General features: G+C 39.0%; 1 protein-coding gene across 3 annotated transcripts; it reads right to left on the bottom strand.

The window, feature by feature from the left end:
- Positions 1–28: 28 nt before the first annotated feature.
- gw (trinucleotide repeat containing adaptor protein gawky) lies at positions 29–26,807 on the bottom strand. 3 transcript variants are annotated; one of them, XM_066725699.1, is made up of 17 exons: positions 26,601–26,807; positions 18,358–18,407; positions 18,163–18,275; positions 17,907–18,084; positions 15,463–17,703; positions 15,019–15,377; positions 14,603–14,921; positions 13,508–14,104; positions 13,057–13,433; positions 12,695–12,892; positions 11,896–12,054; positions 10,611–11,078; positions 10,155–10,475; positions 9,771–9,997; positions 9,143–9,545; positions 8,718–9,045; positions 29–6,019 (listed from the first exon to the last, which is right to left on the bottom strand). In XM_066725699.1, the coding sequence occupies exons 3-17, from the start codon at positions 18,229–18,231 to the stop codon at positions 5,943–5,945; spliced, it is 6,321 nt and encodes a 2,106-aa protein (XP_066581796.1). In that variant the 5' UTR covers positions 18,232–18,275; positions 18,358–18,407; positions 26,601–26,807; the 3' UTR covers positions 29–5,942. The 3 variants fall into 3 exon arrangements, with proteins under 3 accessions (XP_066581796.1, XP_066581797.1, XP_066581798.1); XM_066725700.1 differs by having other exon boundaries at positions 14,603–14,918; XM_066725701.1 differs by lacking the exon at positions 29–6,019 and having other exon boundaries at positions 7,845–9,045; positions 9,143–9,515; positions 10,623–11,078; positions 13,057–13,430.
- Between the last annotated feature and the right edge of the window lie 284 nt (positions 26,808–27,091).

Genomic DNA, 27,091 nt, shown 5'->3' with positions numbered 1-27,091 from the left:
TTCTCAAAACTATGTTTTCAAAGTCGGTGTACACGATAACTCAAAAACGGCTCAACCGATTGCTCTCAAATTTTTATACAACCTTTGTGAATATATTTTCTAGTGATTAATCGAAGGATTTGAAGTTTTGATTTATTTTTGTCATTTTATAAATAATTGAAGGTCGAAATTTGCATGCGAAAAGTAAAAAATTTTTTTGAGAAGCCGCCATTTTGTTAAAAATCAATATTTTGATTATTCCTTCGATTAATTACTAGCTAATCTATTATACTAACGAAAACTTCTCGATTTTTGCATTTTAGATAATCCAGTCCTGAGTTCTGATGTACACCGCAAAACACCTTTTTTTCGAGGACGGTTGGGAGAACGCTGATTGTGGCACTATTTTTTAATATTTCTATTAAAAAAAAATTTGTCTGCAATGTAGAATAGCTCTATTTTAAGTATAAAAAATTGTGAGCAAATAAATTTAAAACTCTTCTTAGGAATTGTTTATAAAAAAATCGATTTTTTAAGCGTCCTGACTAGATATAACCCCTTAAGGGACACGGACGAACGATTTTCTCTGTATGCTTTGCTATTTCCTTTTTTTTTCTATTTTTCCGTTTATCTTCTGTTTTGTTTTTAACAATTATTGTCGTGCATCGTTTATTATCACTCACGGAAAATGTCGAAAACTGCCGGGTAAAGGTAGACACAGAGTCACATTGTTGCTGCTGAGAGAAACACAGAGTTATCATAATGTGGATGTTATTGCTGCAATATGCCAAGGATATACCAGTCAACGGCAATACTTTGCAATAGGATTGATTTTGGCAGCTTCAGCATTGTATTTACGGATACAGCGTCACTGCTACTGAATGTTTCCACTAGTAACTGGATAATAAATTGATTAAAATTCATCCGTGGCCCCAAGTTTCTCAAAGTGCGTGTACGAAAAGGAGGAACAATTCGACGAGAAGCGAGAACGTCGGGAAGGTTGGGTGCGTTCAGAAGTAAAAACTGCGGTGCGCGTGTATTTATAAATGGGTATGTATTTATATGTAGTATATGTATGTATATAATATAATATATATATATATTGATCTGTTTACGTAAGTGTGCTATAATCACGTTTAAGAAGGAACTTAACTTAGAACCGGGTGCTGAATATATAGCATACGATATAGCGATTATCTAAAGACTTCGTTGATTGAAAGGTAAGCGAAAGACACGGATTTCAGGGTGGCGCCATCTAGAATTTCAGCATCCGCCCGTCTTCACCTCAACACAGTCTAAGAATTAGTCATTATTTTCTCGCATCTCCCGCGATGATAGCTGCGATATTTCTCCCCGACTGATAACACTCGGAGATCTTCCGAGATTGAAAACTCCCGTGTCAAGAAGCTTAGAATCCATTAATTTTAATCTAACCTTACCGAAGACTACAAGCAAAATTCTCGCATAACCTTAAGAGAAGCGAGCCACATTTTTGTCTCTCCTTATTTAGAACAAATTTTAACATGATAAGTTTGACTGGATTTTTCAACGATAATTACGCAGATCCAAGATAAATTGATAGGATCTTAACCTCACTTTGGCCACAATCGAATGGATCAATGGGCTGCAATGCACTAAGGACATTTTTTGCCTTTTCTTGTTTTAGCGGAAGCTCTCACAACGGATAATCGAAACGCTTGACGATGCGGACTTAACTCAGTGTTGTTAAAGCGCTTTATAGATGGAAAACAGCAAATAACCCAAAGGTTTATGGTGGGATCTCCCCCCCCCCCCCCTCTCTCTCTCGCAGGCACGAGAGAGACGCTAATTCCGAGGGAGAGGGCACGAGAAAAAACAAAGCGGCAGATCTCGAACTCAACCGCATGACAATGACGACAACGTTTTTATACAACTACGAATAATACACGGGAAAAAAAAAACTGAAACAAGAACGCTTACGGGCTAAGATGGCATGTGTAATAAAGTTTCGGGAGAGAACCAAGTCGCTTTAAGCTCTGGAAAAAAAGGACGAGCAAGAGCGATTCTTTGATCTGGAGAAAAAGTTAAGAATACGCGCGAAGAAATTAGGCTGTGAGAAGCAAGTTGAGAAGAAGAAGAAGACGAAGAAGGAGGAGAGGAGGAATGCCTTAGGCAGAAATTGAGGAAAAGGGGGGGGGGAGGGGGGACAAGCTCAAAATTTTCGCCCTAAGAACCCGTGCCCTTTGAGCCGTGACAATATAGTGTTCTCTCCGAACAACCTAACTTCCTACAACGTACAACTCTTACACACTCAGTTTCGCACTTCTTTTTTTTTTTGGTCATTTTTTTTAAATAGTTTTTTTCGTTTCATATATACCTATTTGCTTGCTTTAAATATTTCATTCGCCCCAGTTATCGGCTACACTTACTTTGTAGAATTCCTTAAATAGATCCTTACGTGCTACACGAAAAAAATGACAAACGCCAACTATACTCTTAGTATCAACGTCTCTCGTCGGACAAGACACGAGAATATCACATTGCAGGTGTATGTGTTTTTTTTTCCTCCTTACAACTAAGGTCCTTACGAATTATCAACCACATATCTGGCGTGCAATGGACGCGCGTGCAATGTGTGCGTATATAAATTCATATTAATAAGTATCAAAGGCTTTTTACAGGTAATATAGGTATTATAAGCGTGTGTATGTATATGGACATGTGTCGTATATTTTTCTCTACAATTTCTTCATATCTTTTTCTGGTTTTGTTTTGGAATACGTAATCACCGAAACGTTTCTGTTTAGGAGGAAAAACGCTTTTCTTCAATGGATAAAGAAAGAAAGAAAGAAGATATGCTTTTAAGGGGACTAGATGTCTAATGTAACATTTATGTTTTTGTTATCTAATTTAATGCAGATTTAATGTAATCTCAGGAGAAGAACGTACATATATTTATATACATATTATAGTATATGTATAACGGAGGTAATACTTTACTTTGATTGTATTGGCGGGAGATTTTCTAAACACATCCCATTAGTAAAAATTTTCTTCGAGATACGCTTATGTAACGTTAAAATTTGGTGTTTGACGCGCTTAAAAATTCTAAAATTAACCACCTCTCACTCTTTTCACTCTTTTGTTTCGTCAGGTCGTTCACTCCCTTCTTTAACGTTAGAAAATGAAGAGCGGGGTCATTTACTATCATTAAAGATAAATTGTAGTATAAATGAGTACTTAAGCAACAAAATGCACTACCACTCTTTATGTCAAAATATTTGGTATCAAATTAAAGACTCAATTGTTTAGGAAACATATAAAGGAATGCAATGTTACAATTTTCAATTCAAGGCACTGCTAAATTAAATAATAACAACAATGAGTGTTTTTCTCGTCTCTCGTAAAGTTTCATATATAGCTTTGAAAATATAATACGTACAAATATAATATGTGTATGTGTTTTCGTGTTTGTGTGTGTGTGTGTGTACAATTCTCCAAATACATTAGATCGAATTAGAGATTACAACATTATCTTCTACGACTGAATAAACATAATATGCAAATGAAACATATCACTGAGCTTTATTATAAAACTAATTTTTAAAATCATTGCTAATAAGACAATTGTCTCGACCCTTTCATTATTTGGGGGGATAGAGCAAAATTTCATTTGAAGCGGATCAGATTCATTGAATCGTAACGTATATCGCACGTTTATAAATACAATAATTCAAGAAATTCAACGCCTTCGAATTCGTAAGAAAATATCAAATGTACAATTATGGATATAATATATATACATATATTTTCGCAAATATATGTACATATACGTATATAATATAAACCATTTAAAAGGATATTAAAAGTACTTGCGAAAATCCGGTGTTACTTTAAAAATGATTATACGTAATAAGTATTAGAATCTGAACACGTATCTCACTCTTTCGTATAATTAAAGCCAAAAATACGTGATTTTATTTGATTATTTTCCTCCATATACTTCGCACCTATATAAATAAGAAGATTGCTGAAAGCGTGTGCTCGATCGAAAATCTACGATAAAGCTATTTTCATTATCATTATTAACTTTTTATATTTACTTTTAAAGGAATTTGTCTATCTAAACCTGACATAAAGAATTGCTTAAAAATGCTCGATTTCGTATTGAATTGCTAACTGAAATAATTAGCACTCTAACGCGCGTGAGATAATCAAAACGATCTCACAAATATTATTATTAAAAAAAAAACACGCTGTTAATATCAATTCAAACTTAATACTTCAAATATAATAGTGAATGAATGATAACAATTACAATCTATTGTAAGCTAACAGGCTGAATATTAAAACTTTGTCATTTGCTTTTACTTAGCCAGTAAAAATTCAGTACAAATATCTCTACAAAACTAAAACTAGATGAAATGGATTTGCAGGTCAATATCTACCACGAAGGACATTATTTCTTTTTGAAAAAAGTAATATATGTATGTATATATATACACACACATATATATATATATTCTCTCTTTCTGTTAGTAGCGGGCTATTTAAGTGAAAATAAGTATTCTTACCAAAGTTTTATGCAAACGAATAAAGAAACAAAAAAAATAACTCATAATTTTAACCAATTTACTGTTAACTTCTAGTCAGTCCATTTTGAAGAACATATAAGTTAGATATAGTATATAAATATTGAAATGTGTTGAGTAAAATGGCTAGAAGGACTCGATTGTTAACAATTTATGAAAGTTAAGCAACTACAGTCCTTCGTTAAATATAATAAAATTCGTATTTCGCCCTTGATTAATCGTATTCAAGATGCGCACATGAATAAAGGTAATATTCACCCGTGTCATCGTGTAGGGCCAGTTTTGATGTGTGTATGTGTATTTATATCTGCACGCAATTAAACAATGATTAGAATGTAAAAACTACATGTACGATTATATACGCACAAGATCACGCACGCACATTTACGCGACCGTTTTTTGCTTTAGAAACTTTTACATATCTCATTACATATATAAAAGTTATTTTCAGTTGTTCCTCGATCTTCGATTTTTATATCACCTAGTACTCGATTAAACCCTCCTTTAAAGTTGGTAATTATTAATATGGTAAGAGACCCTAAAACGCCTAGATTCAATATTATTATCACAACAAATATTTTCCCACTACTGTGAAAAAGTTTCATCGTCTTTGATTCGATAAATAAATTACTCATCCATTCGTCCATTCTTTTTCCTAATTGCTATCAACACTGTGATGATTTCTCCGCTTTTCCTAACTCTATCGAAATTTGAGCAACGACACCGCGTTTCTCAAATCTTTTTCATAAAAGCATTTGCAAATTTGGCACGCCTCCCCTATTAGACCGGGAGAGCGGGATGTTTTGCTTGCCAGCTTGCATAAGCCTTGTCATAAAAATTCCCATTCCCTTTCCGTCCCATTCGCGAGCAGGCAACTCTGTTGATCTTGATTAACATTTAAGTAAATTTAAAACACTTATCGTTACACTTAAACCTACATCCAGAGTCGTTAAAGAGCTACATACTATGCGGATTTAACCTTTGATATCTTTAAAATTAATTATTTTCGTTAGGAATAGAGGTTACTCGTAAATTAACTCCACGTTTCCCCATTCATCATTAAACCTAGCATAATAATAGTCCTTACAATTAGAACTCTCTTTCGCACTCTTTCGCGTTATATTTTCTTAAGTAAAACAAGTTTGCTCTTCCTTGTCGCGTAATATGTGTATCGGTATTTTATTCGTGTGTGTGTGAATAATATTTATATTCTTACATATATATATAAATATATATATAGAATGATAGTCGTATATCGTGTGTGTATATATATGTATATATATATGCCGTGTGTAAATGTACAGAACGACTTCCCATAAACGGCGTTGTTTTCTGAGATTGACGAATCCGTAATCGTAATCGTAATCGTAATCGTAATCGTAATCGTCATAGTCATCGTCGTCTTCGTCGCCGTTGTGTCGTCTTCGTCATGGTCATCGTCGTCGTCGTCATCATCGTCCTTGCTTTCCCTAAATACCTGACAATGATTATGATATACTTAATTATGTTTCCTTAAAACTAATAAACTTAAACTTTATCTAACTACACTGGGCAACGGTTTGTTTTTTGAACTTGTTTCGCCTCTTTACAGCAATTACGGCCTCCCCTCCAGATCTTGCAGAAGAATCAACCCAGATCGAGAAGCCACGACCGCTCATCTCTACTACTCTAGAGCTTTTCCCCTTTTGGGCGAAAGAACCTTTTGATATTCTTGGAGAATTTGGTCTGCGTATCAGTCGGCTAAAGAGAAAATATAAAAACCGTGTCGAATTTTTGATTTTTCATAAAGGTGATCGGATGGCTTTTCGACCCGAGCTCTTCCGAGTCTGCGAGGTACGGCTAAACTCGTAAAAAGAGCAAAAATTAGTGTCAACCAGTGCGCTATTATGCATCTTCCTTCAGATTGGCGCGCCATACATTCGTTAGCACGCTCGTGTCAAACGTAATGTCGGCATGCGTTGTTTTTTATCCATTTATTGCGCGGTTTGCTCGTTAATATCAAGCCTCCCTTATCGGTGAAATGGGGAATCCCGATGGACTCGTGTACAGTTGGTAAAGCCATTCCTAGGCAAAAGGCACAGTATACTTCAGTCTGGAGCTTGGTTCTTGATCGAATCTCGATTCGCAAGCTCTCGTGTTAATGGATATTTAACCAGTCCTATCACGCGATAAAAATTTTTTCTTTATTCTTACAGCTACGTTTGATCTCGCGTCCGGAGATTCGATCGTTAACGAGGCTCTTGTAATTAAGACACGTAAACCTCGGATATTTTCTTGAGGAATGATTTTCCTTAGTTGCACAGTTGGACAAATAACTCCTACGTGGAATCACGTTTGCCTAGGAATGATTTCGCCCCGCTGCAGTGGTCCGAGTGCGAACAATGGTATTTAACGTATCGAGCGAAACAGATCTGTTGCTGTTGTTAATGGAGGTTTGTTTGTTCGTCGTTTGGTTATCAGTCCGTTCAGGTACCTTTGACGTTGAGAAAAACTAATAAATTCATTTTTGGACGATGAAGCAATTTCCACACCCTAGCAAACGATCACCGTTTCAACCATTCCTCACCATTGCGCACTTTCCACTACAACTGCACTCGATCCACTCAATTCTTTCACTGCTCTTCAAAATTCATCGCCGGACATACATGATTCCATAGAACGCACTACCGACAATTATCGATATCACAATCGAATACTTGTTTCAATTTTTTACACTCGCCCCTCGTTCCAAAAACCAATGAATTTATCAGGTTTACTTTCTTGCATTGGTCTTGTGTGGAAAGAATATGAGGTTCGTAAGACGTCGATTATTGCTGAAGTGCGTCATCGACGACATTTCCTTTTGCTGTAATGAAAAATTGCGAGACTATCGTATTTCGTTCCTTGGCAGTGAATTTTGAAAGACAGCTTGGAACTGTTCCTGCTCGTAATGCTACGTCAAGCGTAATAATAATACCGGCCAGTACTTGTTGTTCGCCACTGTATACTCCTAACGAACATTTGACTGTTTCTTTTTTCCGCTCCTTCCTTCAATCATCTCCGTGTGTTCTAGTCTCGAAGTTCATTGCCGTTTTATATACTCTAGATTATTAAATAGTACAGAGACACACTGGACATTGGCACGACAGGTGGCATTTAGATTTAATATAGAATAAAATTTACGTTATTGCGATAACATTTGGTATCGTTGCGTCGTTGCCCAGCAGATCTGGTATTCTCGTATTTCCTATATTACTCTTTCTTTTACTCCACTGGGCAGAACACCGGGCAGCGACGTCAATGTTTGTTTTAAGGTTTCTTTTTTCTTTCTTTTTTTTTTTTTTTTTTTTTTTTTTTTGATTAGATTGGTACAGTCTACATTTGATACTCGCTGCAGTCTTCGAAACTGTTCAGCAAAATGGAACACTCTTTGACACGATCAGAGGCCTTCGGGTCGCTGAGAACCCTGGATGAAAATCGCTCTACTTGACATTTTTTTTACATTCTTGTATCTTAAACTTTTTCTATGTTGCCAAGAACACATCTTTTTGTTGTTTTTCTTATGTTTTGTTTTAAATTAGTCTTAAAAACAGACGAGTCAAGCTGGTATTTTCATCGAGGCAGATCGTACATTGTCCATGCACTTTGTAAATGGACCATCGAACATTTAGGGCTGACGATCGTCCATCATTCAAGTAAGTCTTCGAAATGATCGGACCTCGTAAGTTTGTAATAAGTTTGTCATGTAAAATTAGGTACCTATCGCGTAAGATCATATTTGGCTGTACTTCCATTCTTGTGACCTGGTACGTGTTACATATCCATACTGGATACGGGAGTAATTTAAGTAACTCGTTCTAATAATTGCACTCCTAGCAATATACGTAATTGACGTTTCGCGAAGACCACAATCTTACATTTAACACAGGTTTTGTCGTATCTGGCGATGATCCCCCAACTGTTAGCTTAAGCGTGACTTGCAAGATCTTCAAAGTGCCAAGACGGGCTACGGGCTAACAAACGTAGATTTGCCGATAAGTTTGGGGAGGGAGCGAATATTTTGCTAAAGATTGAATCACGAATCGTAAGTATCGCTACTAAAGAGCGACAGCTGTGCTTTGATTAAACCTTGGCATCGACTTCAGTGTGGTTTTCGGGCGGATAGCCTTGCTCTCTACATCGACTCACCTCCCAGAAGATCTCCGGGTAAGTACGAGTTGAGAGAACTGGGAGTTGCTCGCTGCTGGTCGCTGGTATCGATGCCAGCGTTGCTCCAAAGGGAGTTGCTGGTTGGAGGAGCGCCCCACAGCTGATTAGAGCTGCCTCCCCAAGTATCTGGTGGAGGTCCAGCTTTGTTCGTTGGTCTCAAGCCCCATCCAGTCCCGCTAGATCCTCCAGCTTGTTGCTGTCCACCGTGACTCAGTTGTTGCAACAGAGTATGGACCTCGTTGTCTGCTGGTGATTCTGCGAAGATTGTTGTGTTTCCAAGGACGCAATTGTTCAAAGCTCCTTGAGCCTAAAGTGAGATGAAGCAAAACGAATTGTGGAGTCAAATATGGTTCGTCTCATAAAACTTAACTTAAACAAGGAATTGCATCTATTGAGCCTTTTACCTTGATAGCCTCGTCTCTGGACGAGTACTTAGTCAGGGCAATTCCATGAGCCAAGTACAAACGGAAATCTTGCACAGGTCCATGTTGCATGCACAGAGTCTTCAATGTTGAGCCATCGATTTGTGGCGTGAGATTTTTCAATAATAGCCAAGTGGAGGTTGATACCCAGCCAGAGCTGGATCCCGATGATTGCAGGCCCCAGGAGCTTGATCTGCTGACGCTTCCTAGACCAGCCCAGCCATTAGTAGTGTTCGACACACCTTTGCTGCTCAAACCTGGCGGAGGTCCACGTGGCTTGCTCATTGGGGCACCCCAGAGCTCTGAAGTAACTGCGGTTGGTGGTGGGGCTGATTCACCCCATGTATTCTTTGAACTGCACAATAATGGTGCATCGCTATATTCGCTGGAAATATTCATCAATATACCAATAATTTAAATTGGAGTATAAAATGAAGGCTGCTTTTTTAATTGACGATGTCTTGTCATCGCCCTAATTTATTGTATGATTTTTTAAATTATAATTAAACATAGTAGATAGTATATATACATTAATTTTTTGTTTTAATTATAAATAATGAATGTCTGCAGTACTGTTTTAAGAGAAACAACAATTTGAAGTAATTCGTACCTGGTGAAAGTGCTGGGTGTTGAAGCTGGTGGATTGAAAGACCAAGTAGAGTTGCTCAAGCTGGGAATCGAAGTGTCTGGATTGGTATTTGGTGGTGGTGGAGAGTTCTTGCTGCTCGAAGAGAAGATAGTGTCGGAGTCCTTGATCGCTGCTATAGAGAGTGGAGAACGAACGACGGAGCCTGGAGTGATGCTTGGATCATCTTCGATACTTTTCATCTGCGTACCCTAAAACGACATCAAATATAGGTGGACCCGGACTAGCCTTACAAACTAGTAGGATCATTGCTGAGTATACATGCATCAAGTTATTTTCTTTCGTGATTGAAGACCACCAATTAAATACCAAGCGGGAAAAGGAGTGACGGTATTGGGAATGGATTACCTTCCATGGCTTGCCCGGTTCAAATTCTGGAACAAGATCTGTGAATGCAGCACCTCCTGGCTGCCAATCTTTTCCGTCCGTTGAATCACTGTTGCCAGGATCTGGCCATCCACTTTCTCCAAGTCTTGTTGACCAAGTTCCGTCTCCTTGACCCAGTAAAGGATTTATGTTAGGGCTACTATGCGATTGCGGCAAACCACCAGGAGTCGTTGGCAGCTTACTCGTTGTTCCGGGAGCTCGGGAGAACTCATTGCTCCCTAGATCACCGTCCTTGTCAAGCGAAGGCAACTTCCATTGATTTAGTCGTGATTGTTGCTGGCTCTGCAATTAACAAATCAATTTTGTATTGAAACGCTAAGGAAAAGAAAAAGGACAATTGCCTAGATTTAACCATGTCGATGATTCCGAGACGGTCGTTTCTTAAAAATAAATATTAAAGAATGTTGGAAAATGTACCTCGTTACTCACCACGGGTGGCTCCTTATTCATCGCTAAATCACTGAAACTATTTTGTAAGGCCGACATGGGATCATGCACGGAGGATTTATAGTATTCGGAAGTTTGCGAAGGAGGAGCTGGATGTTGTTGCTGCTGTTGTTGCTGTTTTACGTAAGTCGCTTGCTGAATAGCAATTTGATTCTGCAGATTCGTGATCTGCTGTTTGGTTTTTGTTATTTGGACGCTAATTTGTAGGACTGATTGATTGTTTCCTTTCAAAGAGCTCTGAACCGAATGCTGCTGGTGCAGTTGTTGCAAAACTTTGATTTGTTGAAGCAACTGGTTCAATAATAACAAGGTTTGGGGAGCCAGTGCTTGATTGAGAATTTGATGATTGAGATATCCTTCCTGAACCGCTAATTGAATCTGCTGTACCAGAATGCGTAGTTGCTGAGTTCTAGGTGGATTCTGAGGAGTGCGCGAGGTCTGAAAAAAAAGTTGTACTTGGTAAATAACAATATTTGTAAACACCAAATTCAGAAGAAGCAATAAGCAAAGCTCGAAAGTTTTCTGTAACTCTTTGCATGCTAGCAAACTCTATCAATTAAAAGGATAACGAGAATTTCAAATTTAAGATCAATTCAGAAAAATGACTGTAAAATCGCAAACGAAAACCATACCAAGTATCATGCAAAAATCAAGATAAGAATACATATCATAGATAATAATATAATAAAAAAAGAAAAACATGTTATAAAGAGGGAAAGTAAATTTGTACACGTACGTAATTCGACCAAGTAATCTGAACTGAAAATATATGGAGACTCATAGTATGTACATTGAATAAGTTTAGGTATTCTGTTTTTTAACCCATTTATATAATTAAAGATAGCAGAAAATTGGTATATACCACCAAATTGGATTCTCTTGTATAAAATCAAATATGCATTTATGCGCTTTGATGATATTGACCAAGGAAATTCCGCGTTTGTATATGAGCATATAATGGGCTAAAAAGAAATAAAATATTGCTTTTGAAAAATAAACATATGCAATTTAAAAATAAACGAATAAAAGTAAAGGCTACATGCAATCGATATTGGTACTGATTTCTTATTGTGCTACACATGCTTGATCGTAAATATTGCTTGAAGATTGAAAAATTGAAGAACTTTTGAGCGCTGATGTAAGCGGTATGTATGGCAATCATCTCATTCGTGAAAAGTAAAGAGTACAGAGAAGTAGAGAGAGAATATAGAGAAGCCATGTAGCGTTTAACCGTTTCAGACATCAGGTTATTCACCTGGTTGAAAGGAGGCTGTTGTGCGCTGGTGCTTGGTTGTGGCTGCTGCAACGGAACAGCGGCCTGTTGCTGCTGTTGTTGCTGAAGTTTCAGAAGGCTAGCACTAGCCACTGTACCGCCCACGCCTCCAGTGGCTGCCCCGCTAGGCACTCCTGCACCCTGTGTTAAATACAAATACCGTATACCCTATTCCCTTTCTATTTTAATGCGATACCCTCTACCGACCCTAGCTACCTTTCCTACCTCCTTACTTTCTGTCTATATTATTAGATTACAAATTCCTAACATTTTCTTATTTACCATTAACACCCCTTTCCAATTTAAATTTGAAATGCCAAAGATTATTGTTGCCTTTTTTAGATTTTGTTCGCGATAAATGAATTTGCAGTGTGGAGCATTCTATCAATCAGAAGCCAATGATACGTGAAAATAATTGATTCAGCTTTGTAAAATACTTTTTGGGGAATTAGCTGCATAGGATAAAAATTCAAGACAAACAACTTTGTTGCATGTGCAACGCACACCTCCACCATGAATTATAGCAAATCTTTAGTGAGCCAATCGTCAAACGTCAATCTATGTTAATGTGAATAAAACACTCGTTTAGAATAAACTCACTCAACCATTATTGGTTATGCGCTACCCACGTTTATTTAAAATATAACGCAGCACTTATTTTGTCAAATCTTTTGTCATTAATATTATAATACAAAAGGTAGTTCTTATCTGTTGTTTGTCAAACAAACAACAAGAGTATTGACAAAATATGCACCGCGTTTAATTGAAAAATTGTGTTTACCGGGGGGAAGGACATTTGTTGAGCAACATGATTGTATCTAGTATATGTTGGTGCACTGGTCGGTTGGTTTGTCGGATCGTATCCAGAATGTGCATCGTGACGACGCCATTGATCCAGAGGTCGTAATTGGCTCAGGAGCTCCTGTGCCTCGTCCCTGTTCATTTCTCTGGTTCGCAATGCTGCTTCTACATCTTCTTTCTATAAAGCAAACAGCGACTGAGCTTTGGAGCGATCATTCAAGGCCTAATGTAATTTGCGTATTGTTAAGAAAAAAGTAATAATAAATATTATTTCCTGTTTCCTATTTAATTCTAAGAAATTATTGATAAGGAATTCATGGAGAAAATGAAGTCTGGGTTTACCTTGTAACCTAGGTCACAAAGGAAGCGGAATTCGCGACTATTCCAAATGACTTCCTTGGTGAGAGCAGGTTTGGCAGGATGTGACCAGTTTGAAGCTGCATCCATATCAGAATCGGCCCAGCTACCAGTAGGTCCCATTGGTTGTGGCTTGTGAGTAGCAGGTCCTCCCCAGTTTGTTGGATTAAGTGGAGGCTCGTTCCAGGCTGCTGGTGTTTTTGGATCGTCCCAAGAGGTAGCATCGTGCGGGCCATCGGGCCAGGAGCCATTACGGCCAGGTGCACCTGGGTGACCCCACATTGGACCAATACCCTCTGGTTTCATTCCAGGTTGACCTGGCATACGATTTTGTTGCATCCCTGGAGGACACTGCATGCCTGCTTTTGAAATTAAAGTAAAACCATGATTACAGGTGAAAATCGTTAAATCAATTTGTTTGTGAAGTATTTAATACCTCCACGGCTCAGAGTGGGTGTGGGTAAATCTTTCCAGTGAGAAACCTTGCTATTACCGCCGCCGCCACCACCACCGCCACCACCGCCTCCACCACCGCCGCCGCCGCCACCGCCACCTCCACTAGCCATAGCGCGCTGATTAGCTGCCGGATTACCCCATAAGCTAGTTCCATCATCGTAATTGGGTACATTGCGCCGTTGGGTCGGCGGAGAAGGCTCCTCCCAGCCAGATGGTTTGCCGGGCATCATGTCTTTTGGCGGTGGTGCGGTCCATTGGCTCATGTTCGATGGGTTTAGCATTTTAGCAGGTGGACCTGATGGATGTTGATGACCACCCATTGGATGATGCGGGGGACCTGGTGGTTGTCCCCACATAGCATCTGCATTAGCGCCGTTCAGGCGTCCAGATATTCCACGTGGATCTCCACGCATATCAGCCATTCGTGGATCACGCGCCATCGGATCCATCACTCGCATATGTTCTCGTGGATCCAGTGACATTCGATGATCGCGTGGATCGCGCATCTCTCGCGGATCCACGGATCGTAAGTCTCTCGGATCTCTGTGCTCGATTCTTGGATCACCCCAGTTAGATCCTAAAATACCCACATAAAGTTAAAAAAACAAATATTTTATTTATAAAATTATTCAAACGAATCAAGGACAATTGGGAATCATTGGTAAATTTAAATCAGTAGAATGTCAGTATTTAGCACCAATAGAAATATCGTGAACTTTAAAACATTGCCAGATCGCAACTGGGTACTTGCCAAACGTATTGTATATATATATATATATATATATATATATATATATATATATACACACAAGGTGTAACACATTTGACAGTCATAAATTAAACCTTACGCTTCTTTAAATAATTACAAACATAAAAGTCTAATCAAATTTTACGTTGTCATATATGATTTTTGAACGATTTAATTTTTATATTAGCCCATAATATAGTGATTAAAGACGTTTGAAAGCGCTACAATTAGTAAGTACGTAAGAGGCAGAAAAATTGGAGCAATCATTGGAGGAAACTGTTATTGCAATGAATAAGAATTTTTGTACAAGAGTGTTAATATACCGACCAGATTGGTTAGTCGTAGCACCGGTCCACTGAGCGGCAGTATTTGGCTGCGAAGGAGTTGGTGCTCCGGTCCACATATTGCACGTGTCGGCAGCATCGTCATCTTCGCCCCAAGTACCACCTATATTGGTAGATGGAGTGTGGCCCCAAGGAGCTTTAGCTTGTTGCTGTGGTGGTGGTTGTCCGCCATTGCGAATATTGGCTTCCCACAACTCGGTTCCATTATTTACCGGTGGTTTCCACATGGGTACACCGTCTTTGGTCACGCTGGGCTCTGGGGAGGTTGGAACGTCCCAAACCGTGTCTTGATTCACGTTCTGCTGCAAAAAGAAACGTGCAGTAAAATGTAAATAAACTGAAAAATCTACTGAAATAAAGTTTTTATGTTAAAAGGAAGCTGAATATGGAAAAACTTACACAGCCCCAACCATCTTGGCTGAACAAAGCTTCTCTCATAGTATTTAGCTGTTCTAATTGTTGTTTAGTGGTAGTATTGTTACTGGCCGGGGTAGTGTTGCTGTTAACAGCACCTTGTGCAGGATTGTTGGCCTGATTGCTGTTAGAATTAGAACCAGAAGGTTGCTGCTGCGCTACATTGTTGTTGTTACCGCTTTGCGCTGCTGAGTTTGGACCTGGGCCACCTGAAGTATTAGATTTTCCCTGAGACCATTGATTATTGTTCTGACCTCCTTGCGTTGGATTATTCGGTTGTGACGTAGGTGGACCAGACTGTTGATTCGGTGGTTGGTTTTGACTGTTGACTTTGTTTACATTACCTAAGGAAATATCAATTGTGAAGAATGTAACACGTTAGTTATTATTTTTATAACGAACAGGTATATAAATTGTTGATTCCTTTACCTGGATTATTCTGATTCCCAGGAGGGCCTTGATTTTGGCTCTGACTTGGGTTTCCTGACACAGATCTGTTAACGTTATTATTGCCCCAGTTGTTTGGTGGGCCTGAATTGCCAGATGAATTTCCGGGTGTGCTACCCCATCCAGATTGATTAGCATTGTTATTGTTGGGAGTAGAAGCTTGCGTAGTTCCCCAATTAGCAGTGCCACTGGTGTTCAATGAATTCTCGCCCCCTCCAGCTAATTGAAGCATCATTGGAATACCCCACCTTTGCTTATAATGGTCGATTGGCTTGCATGCGTGGTAGACCTTGTTATATCGTTGAGAAAGAAGATTTAATACAGATTTGAGCTTCTTAAGATTCACTTGGCGTTTGCTCTCATTAATCTCATATGCGTTTTGGCATGCGGGTATCAAAGCTCGCGAGAGAGCAATCAGTTTTGACCACTGCAACTTATTGTCGCAATGATAATCTTCGTGATGATTCTCTTGAGTTAGGAGATGATCGTTTTCGTCAACCGACGTCTCGTCTTCTTTTGATCTTAGTTTATCGTTTGTCGTATGTTTCTCTTCATCAGTCCGTTCGTTTTCATGACTTGGCAATAGGTAGTTGATATTTATTTGGTCGTTTTGCAGAATATTCAAGGATTCTGATCGCATCTCATTGTGATTCGTGCGATTATCCGCTCGAAATACAGGTACAGCGATTGTTTGGGATGTGACGGTGGCTGATTGGCATTTAAGCGTCATCGTAGGCTCGCAGGTAGTCATTGTAGGAATGTTGACAGCCGACCTAACTTGTTCTCTGTTGTCAGATTCGTCAAGTCGAGCGGTATGAGACATTTCGTACTTAAAGCTAGACTTATCGCTTAGCGTAGACTTAGATAGAGACTTAATCGTAAAGTTAGATTCAAGATCGGCACCAACCAATCCCCGATATTCACTAATCTTAAAGCTAGCGTTTAGAGGCTTGTTAGACTTATTGTTATCCTGAAATGAAAGAGCACCAACAGTAAATATTGTTGCTTCGGTACGACTAATACCATCATTTTGAGACCCTAAATTTCTACCATTAGTAGTTATCATACAACTAGTCTTGTAGTACACAGCGACGTCAACAATGTCTTCAATAACATCTGGATTATTGTTACTAATATTAGTTTCTTCTTCAATACTACCAGCTCTACTGCTTTTCTTATAATAATATTCATCATTATTACTAGCATTATCGTTACCCTTATACTTTATTAATTGTGGAACACATATGCGTTGCGTCAGCTCGGTCGCGGTGACTTTATATACTGGAGAAATTGAAGATTGTACACGGAGTTGCTTGAGATTTTTCAGGAAAGATCGCAAAGTATAGTCAGTTACTTCGTTTCTGGAAACGATAAGCGTAATGGAAGAACTGGCAAAGTACGTCGCGAAATTCTGAGCATAGAATGGCGCCGGCAACATCATCATGATGATCGTGGAGCCGGCTTTACCGAAATGCGATTTAAACAAGTTTTCTGCCATCTGGAGACTCGACGGGACATCACCGTTATCTTTCAAGATTACAATTGATAGCGATTGAGAGTTTTGAGCGAAACTGTTTAGCAGTGAGTGCTTATCTTCTAGCAGTTTCATTCCTCTCAGTCGGTTGGAAACATCCGCGTTATATCGAAGTGCCAGGATAGCCTTGCCAATACTGGCAAAGCTATCGCTAGCGAGGAGATAGTAGTCACCGTAACTGCTTGAGCTGAGCAATATCACAGACTTGGAGTTATTATTACTTATTATACTAAAATTAGACTTATGATTATTGTTGTCGCCTTGGTAAAGGCGGGACCCTAGTAAGGAGTAATTGTCGACAGGGTTAGGGAAGTGTAGCAGCCGCTGGGGGCAATCAGACTTGGGTATCCTAACTAGGCTAGGTACCCCAACGATGCAACACGTCTCATCCCTTGTATCTTGTAGATGTACACTTATATTTAGTACCCTAATGCTTAGATCGCTAAAGCTATGCTTATTATCACTTAATGTCTTAGACGTAGACTTAGAGTTATTGGCGGAGCTGCCCAGCTGACCAAGCAAGCCCGGTGTGTTTTGCTTTCTGTACTTGTGATGATTATGTTCTGCATTGTTGTGGTCATTTACTTTGTCATTATTATCATAGGTTAGAAGGTGATTTGTTGGGTATTTTGTGGTTGCTGATGCCATTGACTGGCAGGCCTTACCTATACCAGCTGAGCCTAGCTCACCTGAAATGTAAAAGTGCTCTTATGTACTCCCTGGAGAAATCAAACTTATAATCAAAACTTTACTCACACAGCTGAGCTCAATAGTTTTTTCAGCTTTTTGAGTCATAAATAAACTCAAAAAAGAGAACAGAAGAAACTAACCTTTACATAAATCTCTCTAGTGGGAGTGTTTAAAAATTGAAATTTCATCATTTTACACTTACCGGTTTGGCATGGCAGGACGGTTGAAAAGTCATTGGCGGCGATAGCTTCGGGATGGCCTGTGGGTGATGCCATCATGCTGCAGTTTATGAATTCGATATCACAGTACCTAGCATGCTCTGATCTTTTCCCTTTCCCCACCCCATGCAGACTGCTTTCCCTTAATACTACTACATCCCCCTGAAAAATACAGATTATCTGAAATTTAATAACCATTCGGCAACTATTTATTCTTAATCCATTCTATATTATACTTACCATGGAATTTTGTACGAAGGCATTTGTTTCGGTAGAAATCTCATGTGAACTAGAATTGTGTGGAAACATTGGGCTCAGTTCTTCTTTGGCAGGCAATGCATAGAAACCAAGATCTGTTTCATGTAATAATTAAGCATTAATATTCAGTAGAGCAGCATTGATTGTATATATCCATAAATTTGAGACTCTATTCACCTCATAGACTACCACTATCAGTACGCTCCTAGCTCCATGCCAGTAGAGACCTGTAATTTAATGAAGTCATTATGAATATTAAAACATTCACTTTAATTTGAATCACTAACACTTATTAAACTACACACTCAAAAAAGGAAATCAATAAATTACAGATTTGGATTTTAATAAAAATAATAGCATTAGAATTCTTTCAGCTATTTTAAGTATACCAAGAGTTCCAAAAATTTACTATAGTAAATACAGTACTTTAGTACGAGTTAAAAGAAAGTTTAAAAAATCTGAAGATTTAAAAAAAAATAGGGAGGGGTGAGAAGAGAAGGAAGAGAAAGATAGAGTGATAGAGCAAAAGAGGGGGAGTGAAATGAGAGCACGTAAAGAGCTGGACGAGAAATCCAGACACTTGCCACACGACGAAAAAAAATCACAGAATGTTGCACAGTATACATTGAAGAAACAGAATTTGTCGCATATTGTGCTCCACTCGGATGAATCAAGGTAAAATTTGGGAGTCTGGAAGGAGGAACGAGAACAATTATTAATCGTACATATCACCCAGAAGATATCCCTGAGCACTTTCGCGAGGGAAACTAAAAAGATCGAGAGGCAAGAAATTCTTTAGGCAGGCAAGCGCACCCCCCACCATCGTTCGTGCGCAAAAAGGTTAGATAACAAGCCCGAGGAGCCCGGAAAAAGTAATTCCACGCAATTGAATGATCCTCGATGGATTTTTAACGGGTTTTACACATGATTTTCAACTAGGTAAGCACTGGCCGACGTACAAGAAGCTTGATGAAACTTACTTAGCTTCGGAACCGGAGTACAAATCAGTCTACACACGAAGCTATTTCGCTAACGTACGGAATAGCAGAGCGTATTCGCTCGCTAGCGGCTATTCTCATGGGCAATCATCCTCCCCTCATGTACACTCAGCGCCATTAATGGCGTCGGCTCCGAGCGTAGAGAGCCGCTGTTTCCTATGGAACGCTTACGCGAGGCGCAGCGGTTCTCTTGCGTTCGGAAGGGATGCCATTAATGGCGGTGACCATACGGGACGGGAATGATGTGTTGCACTGCAACGGGGGTCGCTCTTACATCTGTGCCTACACACAGATCTCCTTCATTCACATCTACGCTGCACTCCACATTTACACACCAGTGTATCGGGAAAACTTTCCATGCCATTAAAAATTAATTATTCATCCGTAATTCCATCCACCCCTTTTCTATCTATCTAACAAATTTCAAATATTTTCTCAATTACTTTTTTCAAGCGTTTATTTAATTCCGATCGAACACATTTCGTTAATTAAGAAGTAAAAACAATTTAAAATACATAAAACCGGTTTTAGAGGGCTAATTGTAAATTCTATTTTTCGTTCGATTATACGGATTTTCTTTCTCGCTGTATTGAGAATATATATATATATATATATAAAGTAATCCAGCTGACTTTATTTTAAGGCGATCGGTATGCACAAATAACGGAGCGATCCGTGTGAGAAAGCGAGTATCGGTTTAGCATTTGGGAAAATATAAAAAATGGAGATAATAGGTGGAGGTGTCGAGATGCTTTTAAACGATGCGTCCTTGGATGAAAGGTAATGGCATTGGAAAAAAGGGGTTTTTCAGAAATTCTCAACAATGGTGGCTGTCGACGACGAATATCAGAAGTTCTGAAAGGGTTTAAAATTAAAATTCCTCCGTTTCCCTCCTTTTTTATCTACCTAGCTTTTAATTGGGAGACATTCTATAATTGAAGTGACGTCGACTGTATTATGGATTTAGGTGCGCGCTGGCAGCGAAGAGCGGAATGTGGTCGTCGCTTCTAGCCATGAAGCGTGGGGTTTTCACGAATTTTTGTGATGTGCAAGAGGAGGACCCGGGCAAAAGCAAAATGTCGGATGGACAGATTTTTAGATTAGATCAGCCGGAGGACGGAGAGTGGTTGAAGTGTTAGGTAGCGTACATTTTGAATGCTCCGTTAGCGAGTATCGGAAATTATTGATCTGTCAGATACATATATACGTATGTATGTTGGTGCGTACATATACATATATACGTGGCAGTCAGACGAGTAAGCGCGCGCTGTTCCCTCTGGCGCACGTCTGCCCTTCTACGACTCGACACTCCTGCCATCTCTCTCGCTCTCTCTCTCTCTCCCTCTCTTTCTCACCCTCTGTGTTTCTATTCGTTTTCCCTCTCCTTCTCTCTATCTTTCTCATCCAACACTCCTCCCCCCTCCCCCTTCTTCAGTACGATCTTCTCCCTCTCTAAGACGCACAACGCGCGTTTCTCTCGATCAGGGCTGAAGCAACTACACCGTTTCCTACCGCATACAGCGCTGTCTTTTTCTTGCGAATCCTACACGATTCTTCCACTACTCTTCATTTTTTATTCCATTGCCAAGCTCGCCTCCCTATCAGCTCAATTTTTAATTACGCCACAATCAATATTATCTTAACGACGCACGACTACACGTACATGTCCTGTACACAATTCTTCCCCCTGCATTACCAGCCGTGCGTCTAAGCTCCATTTCTTTTTCTCAGCAATTCCCCGAATTCGATGCTCGCATCAAAGAGATACGATTGCGATTTAACAAGAATTCCTTCCTAATTCGATACAGTACATACAACAGGTTGATTTTTTCGTCACGTACTAATCTAAAGAATTTCAGATTAGCATAATTTTATAACGGGAATATGTCTTTGAGGAGGTAGATTATACGTATTGTAATGAGTCGATGTTTAGAATTTGCATGGAGATTGGTAAGATAGCGATTTTAGGTTTGGCAGAATCAGAGAGAGGTAAGTGGGTGGCGTCACGATGGGGGAAGTGTAATATTGCGTTCTAGAGAATCTGATTTTGCATAGGGTGACAAAGCAGTTTGCAACGTTCCTGTACTTGGAGCTATACGTCCGCGTTGCTGCTGCACCTCTTTCTCCTTCGGTCACCCTCTCCCCCTCCACCGCCCCTCGCCACTTACCTCCCACTACTATCCAAACCACCTCTTCTCTTCCGTCAACCATCCGATCCCTCCGCCACCTCTCTTTGTCACCGCCATGTTTCGACTATATCTATTTCTAACGTTTTATATATATCATTATAGTATCTGTATCGTAAGTTAGATCATATTCTAACCACTTCTTTCAGTTAAAAAAACTATTTACGTCACATGACCGCGACTCCATTTTCCCTACACCCGTAACCCTGAAGTAAACTGGACTCTCAATAAAAATGACGACAAAAACTTCCATTTTTTACCATTTCACGAATCATCAATATTGTTAGCATTTTTAACTCGGTCGCTGTGATTTATCCCCCCCCCCTCTACTCCTCCCTTCCCTTCACTCGTTCCTTCCTCGTTTGAAGTTCTCTTCTAACGGTTTTAGGCGTCACGTGACCACGTGGCACCATCTTCTTGTATAACAGGCGGCCAAGCACGAAAAGATGGATTTATGGAAGTTTGAGAATTCTTTCCTTAGGTATAATTCGGTCCATTCACATTCCCGAGAGGGACTCATTATACGTCACTGGATTTTTGATTCTTTATCGCGCGATCAGGGGCGTCATTTTTCTGCAACGGAAACGAAATGCGATATCGAAAAAATGCACGAGGCGGTCAAAAAATCTCAGAGTTGGCTTTATATTGTTTCCTGGTCAACGGACGAATTAAATACACGGTAGAAAAAATCTACCGATGCTCACCTATTTCAGCGACGACGACATTGTGACCGCCCTGTCCCATTCTAATTGGTTTCATCACTGTTAACCATATAAAGGTCAGCGCACGGATATTTGCATAATGCCTATACGTGTATCATGCGCGAATCCGAGACGTGTCGCGTACTAACCGCAAATCATCATATATCTATAGATATACCTATTATACGAATACACAGAGTACTCAGTACGGTACACACCGGAATTATATTTCTAAACCACGTAACATCTATATTTGAACCAGCTGACTCATTTTTATTTTGTATCAAGTTTATCCCGCCAACTCGAAGTGTATATGAAAATGTTCTCTTCCATTTGCAACGAAAGCTTTTACTCCCCAAAATACACATGCGCAATATATATATATATATATATATATTTTGAATTCTCTCTCCTATCTCATCGCGAACGTTTATTCGATTGATTCTCAATTCTATCAACGAAGGTTTTCAGTTTTCTCCAACGTAAGCTAATTACGCGTGACCCAATTTTCGTTTGTACGGTTTTTGTATCTCCATTTTCGCTCGACTTTCCTATTCGAATCCCTCGATTCTGCCTGAGACCAATGAGACTCGTACATCATATCCCTGGCTTTTATCGAAATTGTCACTGACTCGCTCTTTCCGTGCAGTTTTTTCCACTGGAGCTTTTTGCGTTTTGACTTAAACAGCAGGTTTCCGTTAGCGGTGACTTACAGCGCAGTTCCTTACGTGAAGAAATGCGAGATCAATTTTCCGCACTCGCCACTCTCTCGCAGAGTTCCGCTGTTGTTGCTCTTCTATCCTAGGTGAGAGTCAAGTTGGCCTTGTTCGGGCCATCGAGAACCAGGTTATTATAACCGAATCGCTTGTCAAAATTCCCTGTTGCGATCAGAGGGCGCTGCACGACGTTGTGTTTATTTATCGAACCTCTCCGCGTTGGCTCTACCATAATACAAAGAATTCTCGATACGCGTTGTTTATATACCGTTCATCGAATTGCTTCGTGGCTCGAGGAAATGCTACTTTTTAATTAAACAGCGTCGTTGTGTCTATCTTGAAAAAGACTCGTATGACGCTTCGCTAACAGGAAATTCCTTTGTTTACTGTTCTATAGGTGAATAGACTTGTATTTATTAATGAACCAGCGTTCTTGCGCGTATCATAAAAAATAAAGCGATTCTTGGTAGAAAAAAGGATGAAACTGACGCAATTTTCTTGCTGCAGGACGATGAACTTTAGCGGGAAAAACATGTCACGATGCTGCAAATTTCCACCAAGGAGCCGTTGTTTTAAAATGCTCGTAAAAAAGTTTCGCTAAAAATAAGTGGCAAGAAACATTTCTACTGGGTCGAAAATCATGCTTTTAATGAAAAAGCGTAATCTATTCTTGATTTATGACGAAGAGATTAATTATGCTTAGTCGAGGAAAATCTTTATTTAACTATATATTTATCGAATAAAAATTTTAATCGCTTCTTCGTACAACTTAATGGTATTTTGCTCATTCTCTTTGCCATTTAAATTGGTTAAAGGAAGATTTGTCGGTGATCGCGAGTGATATTAAAGTTTCTTAGCAATGTTTTGCTGACGGACTCTCTCGACGATCAATAAGAGAAGCTTGTGCCGAGTTTTGCTATATTCCTCGACCGATAATACAGCTGGAGAGGACGAATAACGAGGGAACGACAGTTTCTTGCGACGATAAAACAAGATCAAGATACGGGAGTCAACGAAAACAAAACAATGCTAACTTTTATCCCATTCTGATCTTGGCTCCCTCCGCTATTCACGTATGCATGTATATATATACATAAACACGGTACACTTTGCACGTATAATAAACGTCAGTACATGTACACTTGGCAAGAAGCTATAGCTTGCATACTATTACAAAGACTGGCCAGTACTGTAACTATATAGCTTTTCGTAAATTCCAACGTAAGAATTTAGAAAGTTTTAATCAATAACCATTCTAAACACTTTTACAACTGTCAAGCACAAAAAAAACACGAGACGATTATACAAGTGCGAGAAAGATAAGTAAAATCTAATAGAAAAATCGACTTTTGGGAGTCGAGTCTGACGTAACGAGAGGATCTTTGCATAAAATGACGTTAATCATAATAAGAGCGCGGAGAGACACGAAGGTAGCAGAAGGAGAACGCGAGTTTGTTATAACTATGTGTATTACGTAATTACTATACACAGTGAAAATGCTTTATTTGAAGAAATGATGTAATTTTTTATGCAAGTGGTTTTAAAATTTGATAAGTAACGATTTACGCATTGCTTATTTATGGAGTGCAGTAAAATAGGAGAAAGAAATGGGGTTGGTTGGGTAATTTAATTTTGTCGAGGAGGATGTTTAAATGGATGAAATTGTGAAAGAGCTTGTAAATTTATTGGTTATACTGGAGGAAAGTGGGATCAAGTGGACGGGGCGACTGGCCAAGTAGGTACGCTACTGGATTTACACGTAGCTAAATCGTTCGTGATTGTGCGTGCGCGTCCGCAAGTTGGATATGCGCGAGTCGCGTGTGCACACACTACGCCTTCCTGGATATGTATTATGGTGTGCGTCGAGCTATATATACAGTGTAGCTTGGCAACAAGCAGTCAGCCAGTTGCGGGGCAAGGTCGACCCTCTCCCCTAACAATTTTATTCCAAGCATATATTTATTACGAAACTCGTGTATATAACTGCGCCAACGAAGCGTAAGCGAGCACCGCGCACGTTCTGGCCCTACTCGCTCGGAAAATTATCATTCAATGCACATCCTTTTCATTTCCATCAATCAGCCCCGGAAGCTCCTGAAAAACTAGACACGAATCGCCTCTTCCGTTATCAGTCCTCCTCGCATTAACGCTTTTCTCCTTTCTTTTATCTGACAAACGTCTTTTTCCCAACCCGCTCTCGCTCCTCGCTCCGCGCTTCTCTCTCTCTCTCTCTCCTCTTCTTTTCCTTCGATCATACTTATTTCGATATATCGCCGTAGCGTATAGCTACTTCGACAAGCTCCACTGATAAAACCTCTGCCAATAACTCGTTAGATAACTTTTTCATTCTTTCGATATATTGCTTGGTAATATTTACGGATCGGTGCTGCTTTTAACCTGAATTCTTGCATTTACAACAGCTGCCTCGACGAACTTTGGCTGATTTCTACGATAACGGTTTTTTAAAAAAGCGCACTTGGCGCCCTGTGTAATTTATTTACATTCTCCCGTAAGCCGTACTGCAGCAGTAATTTGTAAAACTACTGTTTTTGGAATTTTATGCTTTGTAATCGCATAGCGAATAATGCAAATAAATGTAAAGCACAGATAAATGAACGCGCCTGAATTCGTGTGATTCGCGTGAAACAGATTTCTGGTATTGTTACATTCTGTACATTTTTTAATTGGATAAGACGTCGGTATCTGTAACTACTAGGAGGGGAAGAGAATGAAAAAGTTCATCTATGCACATTTGGATTCGTAGAAAGTCGAAAGTTGCAATCCGTGTTTTATAAAAGTTTAGCGTCATTATTGAGATACTTGTGTGTATATTTGATTAAGATTGTAGGAAAATACTACGGGAACGGTTGAGCGTAGTAATTAAATGTATCTACTCGTCGTGTAACCGTGTTGCAGAAAATAATTCATAAAGTAAATTAAAATAGTATTGTATAGTTTTACGAAGCTTTCTTCAAAAGCACAAGTATAGTCATAGAAAATTCAATATGCGAAAGTAACAGGACTCTATTGATGTGCTCCGTATGTATATGTATATATGCACAATGTATAAGCAATTTTTTTACTTACTGCACCGATTATAATTTACTGTGATCTATGTTGGGCAGATAAGATAAAAAAATTGGTGTTCTTGATATCCTACCGACCATTATTACTGCACTTTATCCTCTTAACTACGTTTTTTACGAATAAATACAAGGGAATATGTGCTACTATCTGTTCGGTCCATGATACTACGATATCTATATTTTTAAATAAAGATAAAGAAAAGTCTCCTCCAGATTCTAATTCAAATTTCCTATTCTATTTTTATGATATTTTATTGGTTTTCACCCGTACCTACAATACCAACAATAATTCTGGTTCTACCAAATAAACAAATGAAACGGGGATTTACTGACAAAGCAGTAATAAAAAAAGTAACAAGTATCTCGAGTAGAAATAAAATTGTGATGCTAGAGAACCCTGTTAAGCGATGCTAATTGGAATAGAAAATTTATAGAAAAACAGATACGTCGTCGATAGAAGATACAAATCGAATTAGCGATATGCTAAAAATGGTTATTTTAGTCTTACCACTTAAACATAGTTACTTTTCAGAAAATATTGGTAAAAATCTTAAAATCAATTGTTTTCCTTTTTTTACTTCGAATGCGTTTTACACACATAGCGCACACATACACATACATTCACACACGCATACACACACCTATCTAGGTTATATTTATATTTTCCTACAAGAGGTAAAGTACGCCTCCAGCTGGAAATAAGTGGTAGGCAGTTAAAAAATATATTACTCACGGCAATGTACTTGGGTGACGCGAAAAACTATACACACTCAAAAACACATTTCGTGAAACCACTGAATCTTACTGAAAACGAGCCTCCATTACTTGGCACGGAGTTATCAGCATGCGAGAAGCGAGAGAGAATGTCGTGTGTGTTGTCGTAACACTTGTAACCACTGACGAGTGCTACAGAAGAGTGGAGATTGCTATGTGTGTTTAAAAAAATTCCATTTCATATAAGTACGCCATCTATCAAAATGTTCTGAAACAATATAGTATGTATGTATATTGTATATGTCGTAAAATATTATATATAGTATAATATAATCCAATATTAGTACTAAAATCGTACTTTTCTTCCACATCAAACAACATTTTAAATTATTAATATATCTTTAAATTATTGTAAAATTTAGGCTTGTAGTGTAGAAAATCGTACATATTGGACAAATTTGGGAGAGTTCGATATATTGGCTCTCGCACGACTCGGACGGTCGGACCTCG

This window comes from Prorops nasuta, unplaced genomic scaffold (genome assembly GCF_024137725.1).
Source record: "Prorops nasuta isolate Cenicafe-Biocafe unplaced genomic scaffold, Cenicafe_Pnas_1.2 PNAS00004, whole genome shotgun sequence".
Lineage (NCBI taxonomy): Eukaryota > Metazoa > Arthropoda > Insecta > Hymenoptera > Bethylidae > Prorops > Prorops nasuta.
Note: the sequence above shows the minus strand (reverse complement) of the source record. Positions and strands in the feature narration are given on the sequence as shown.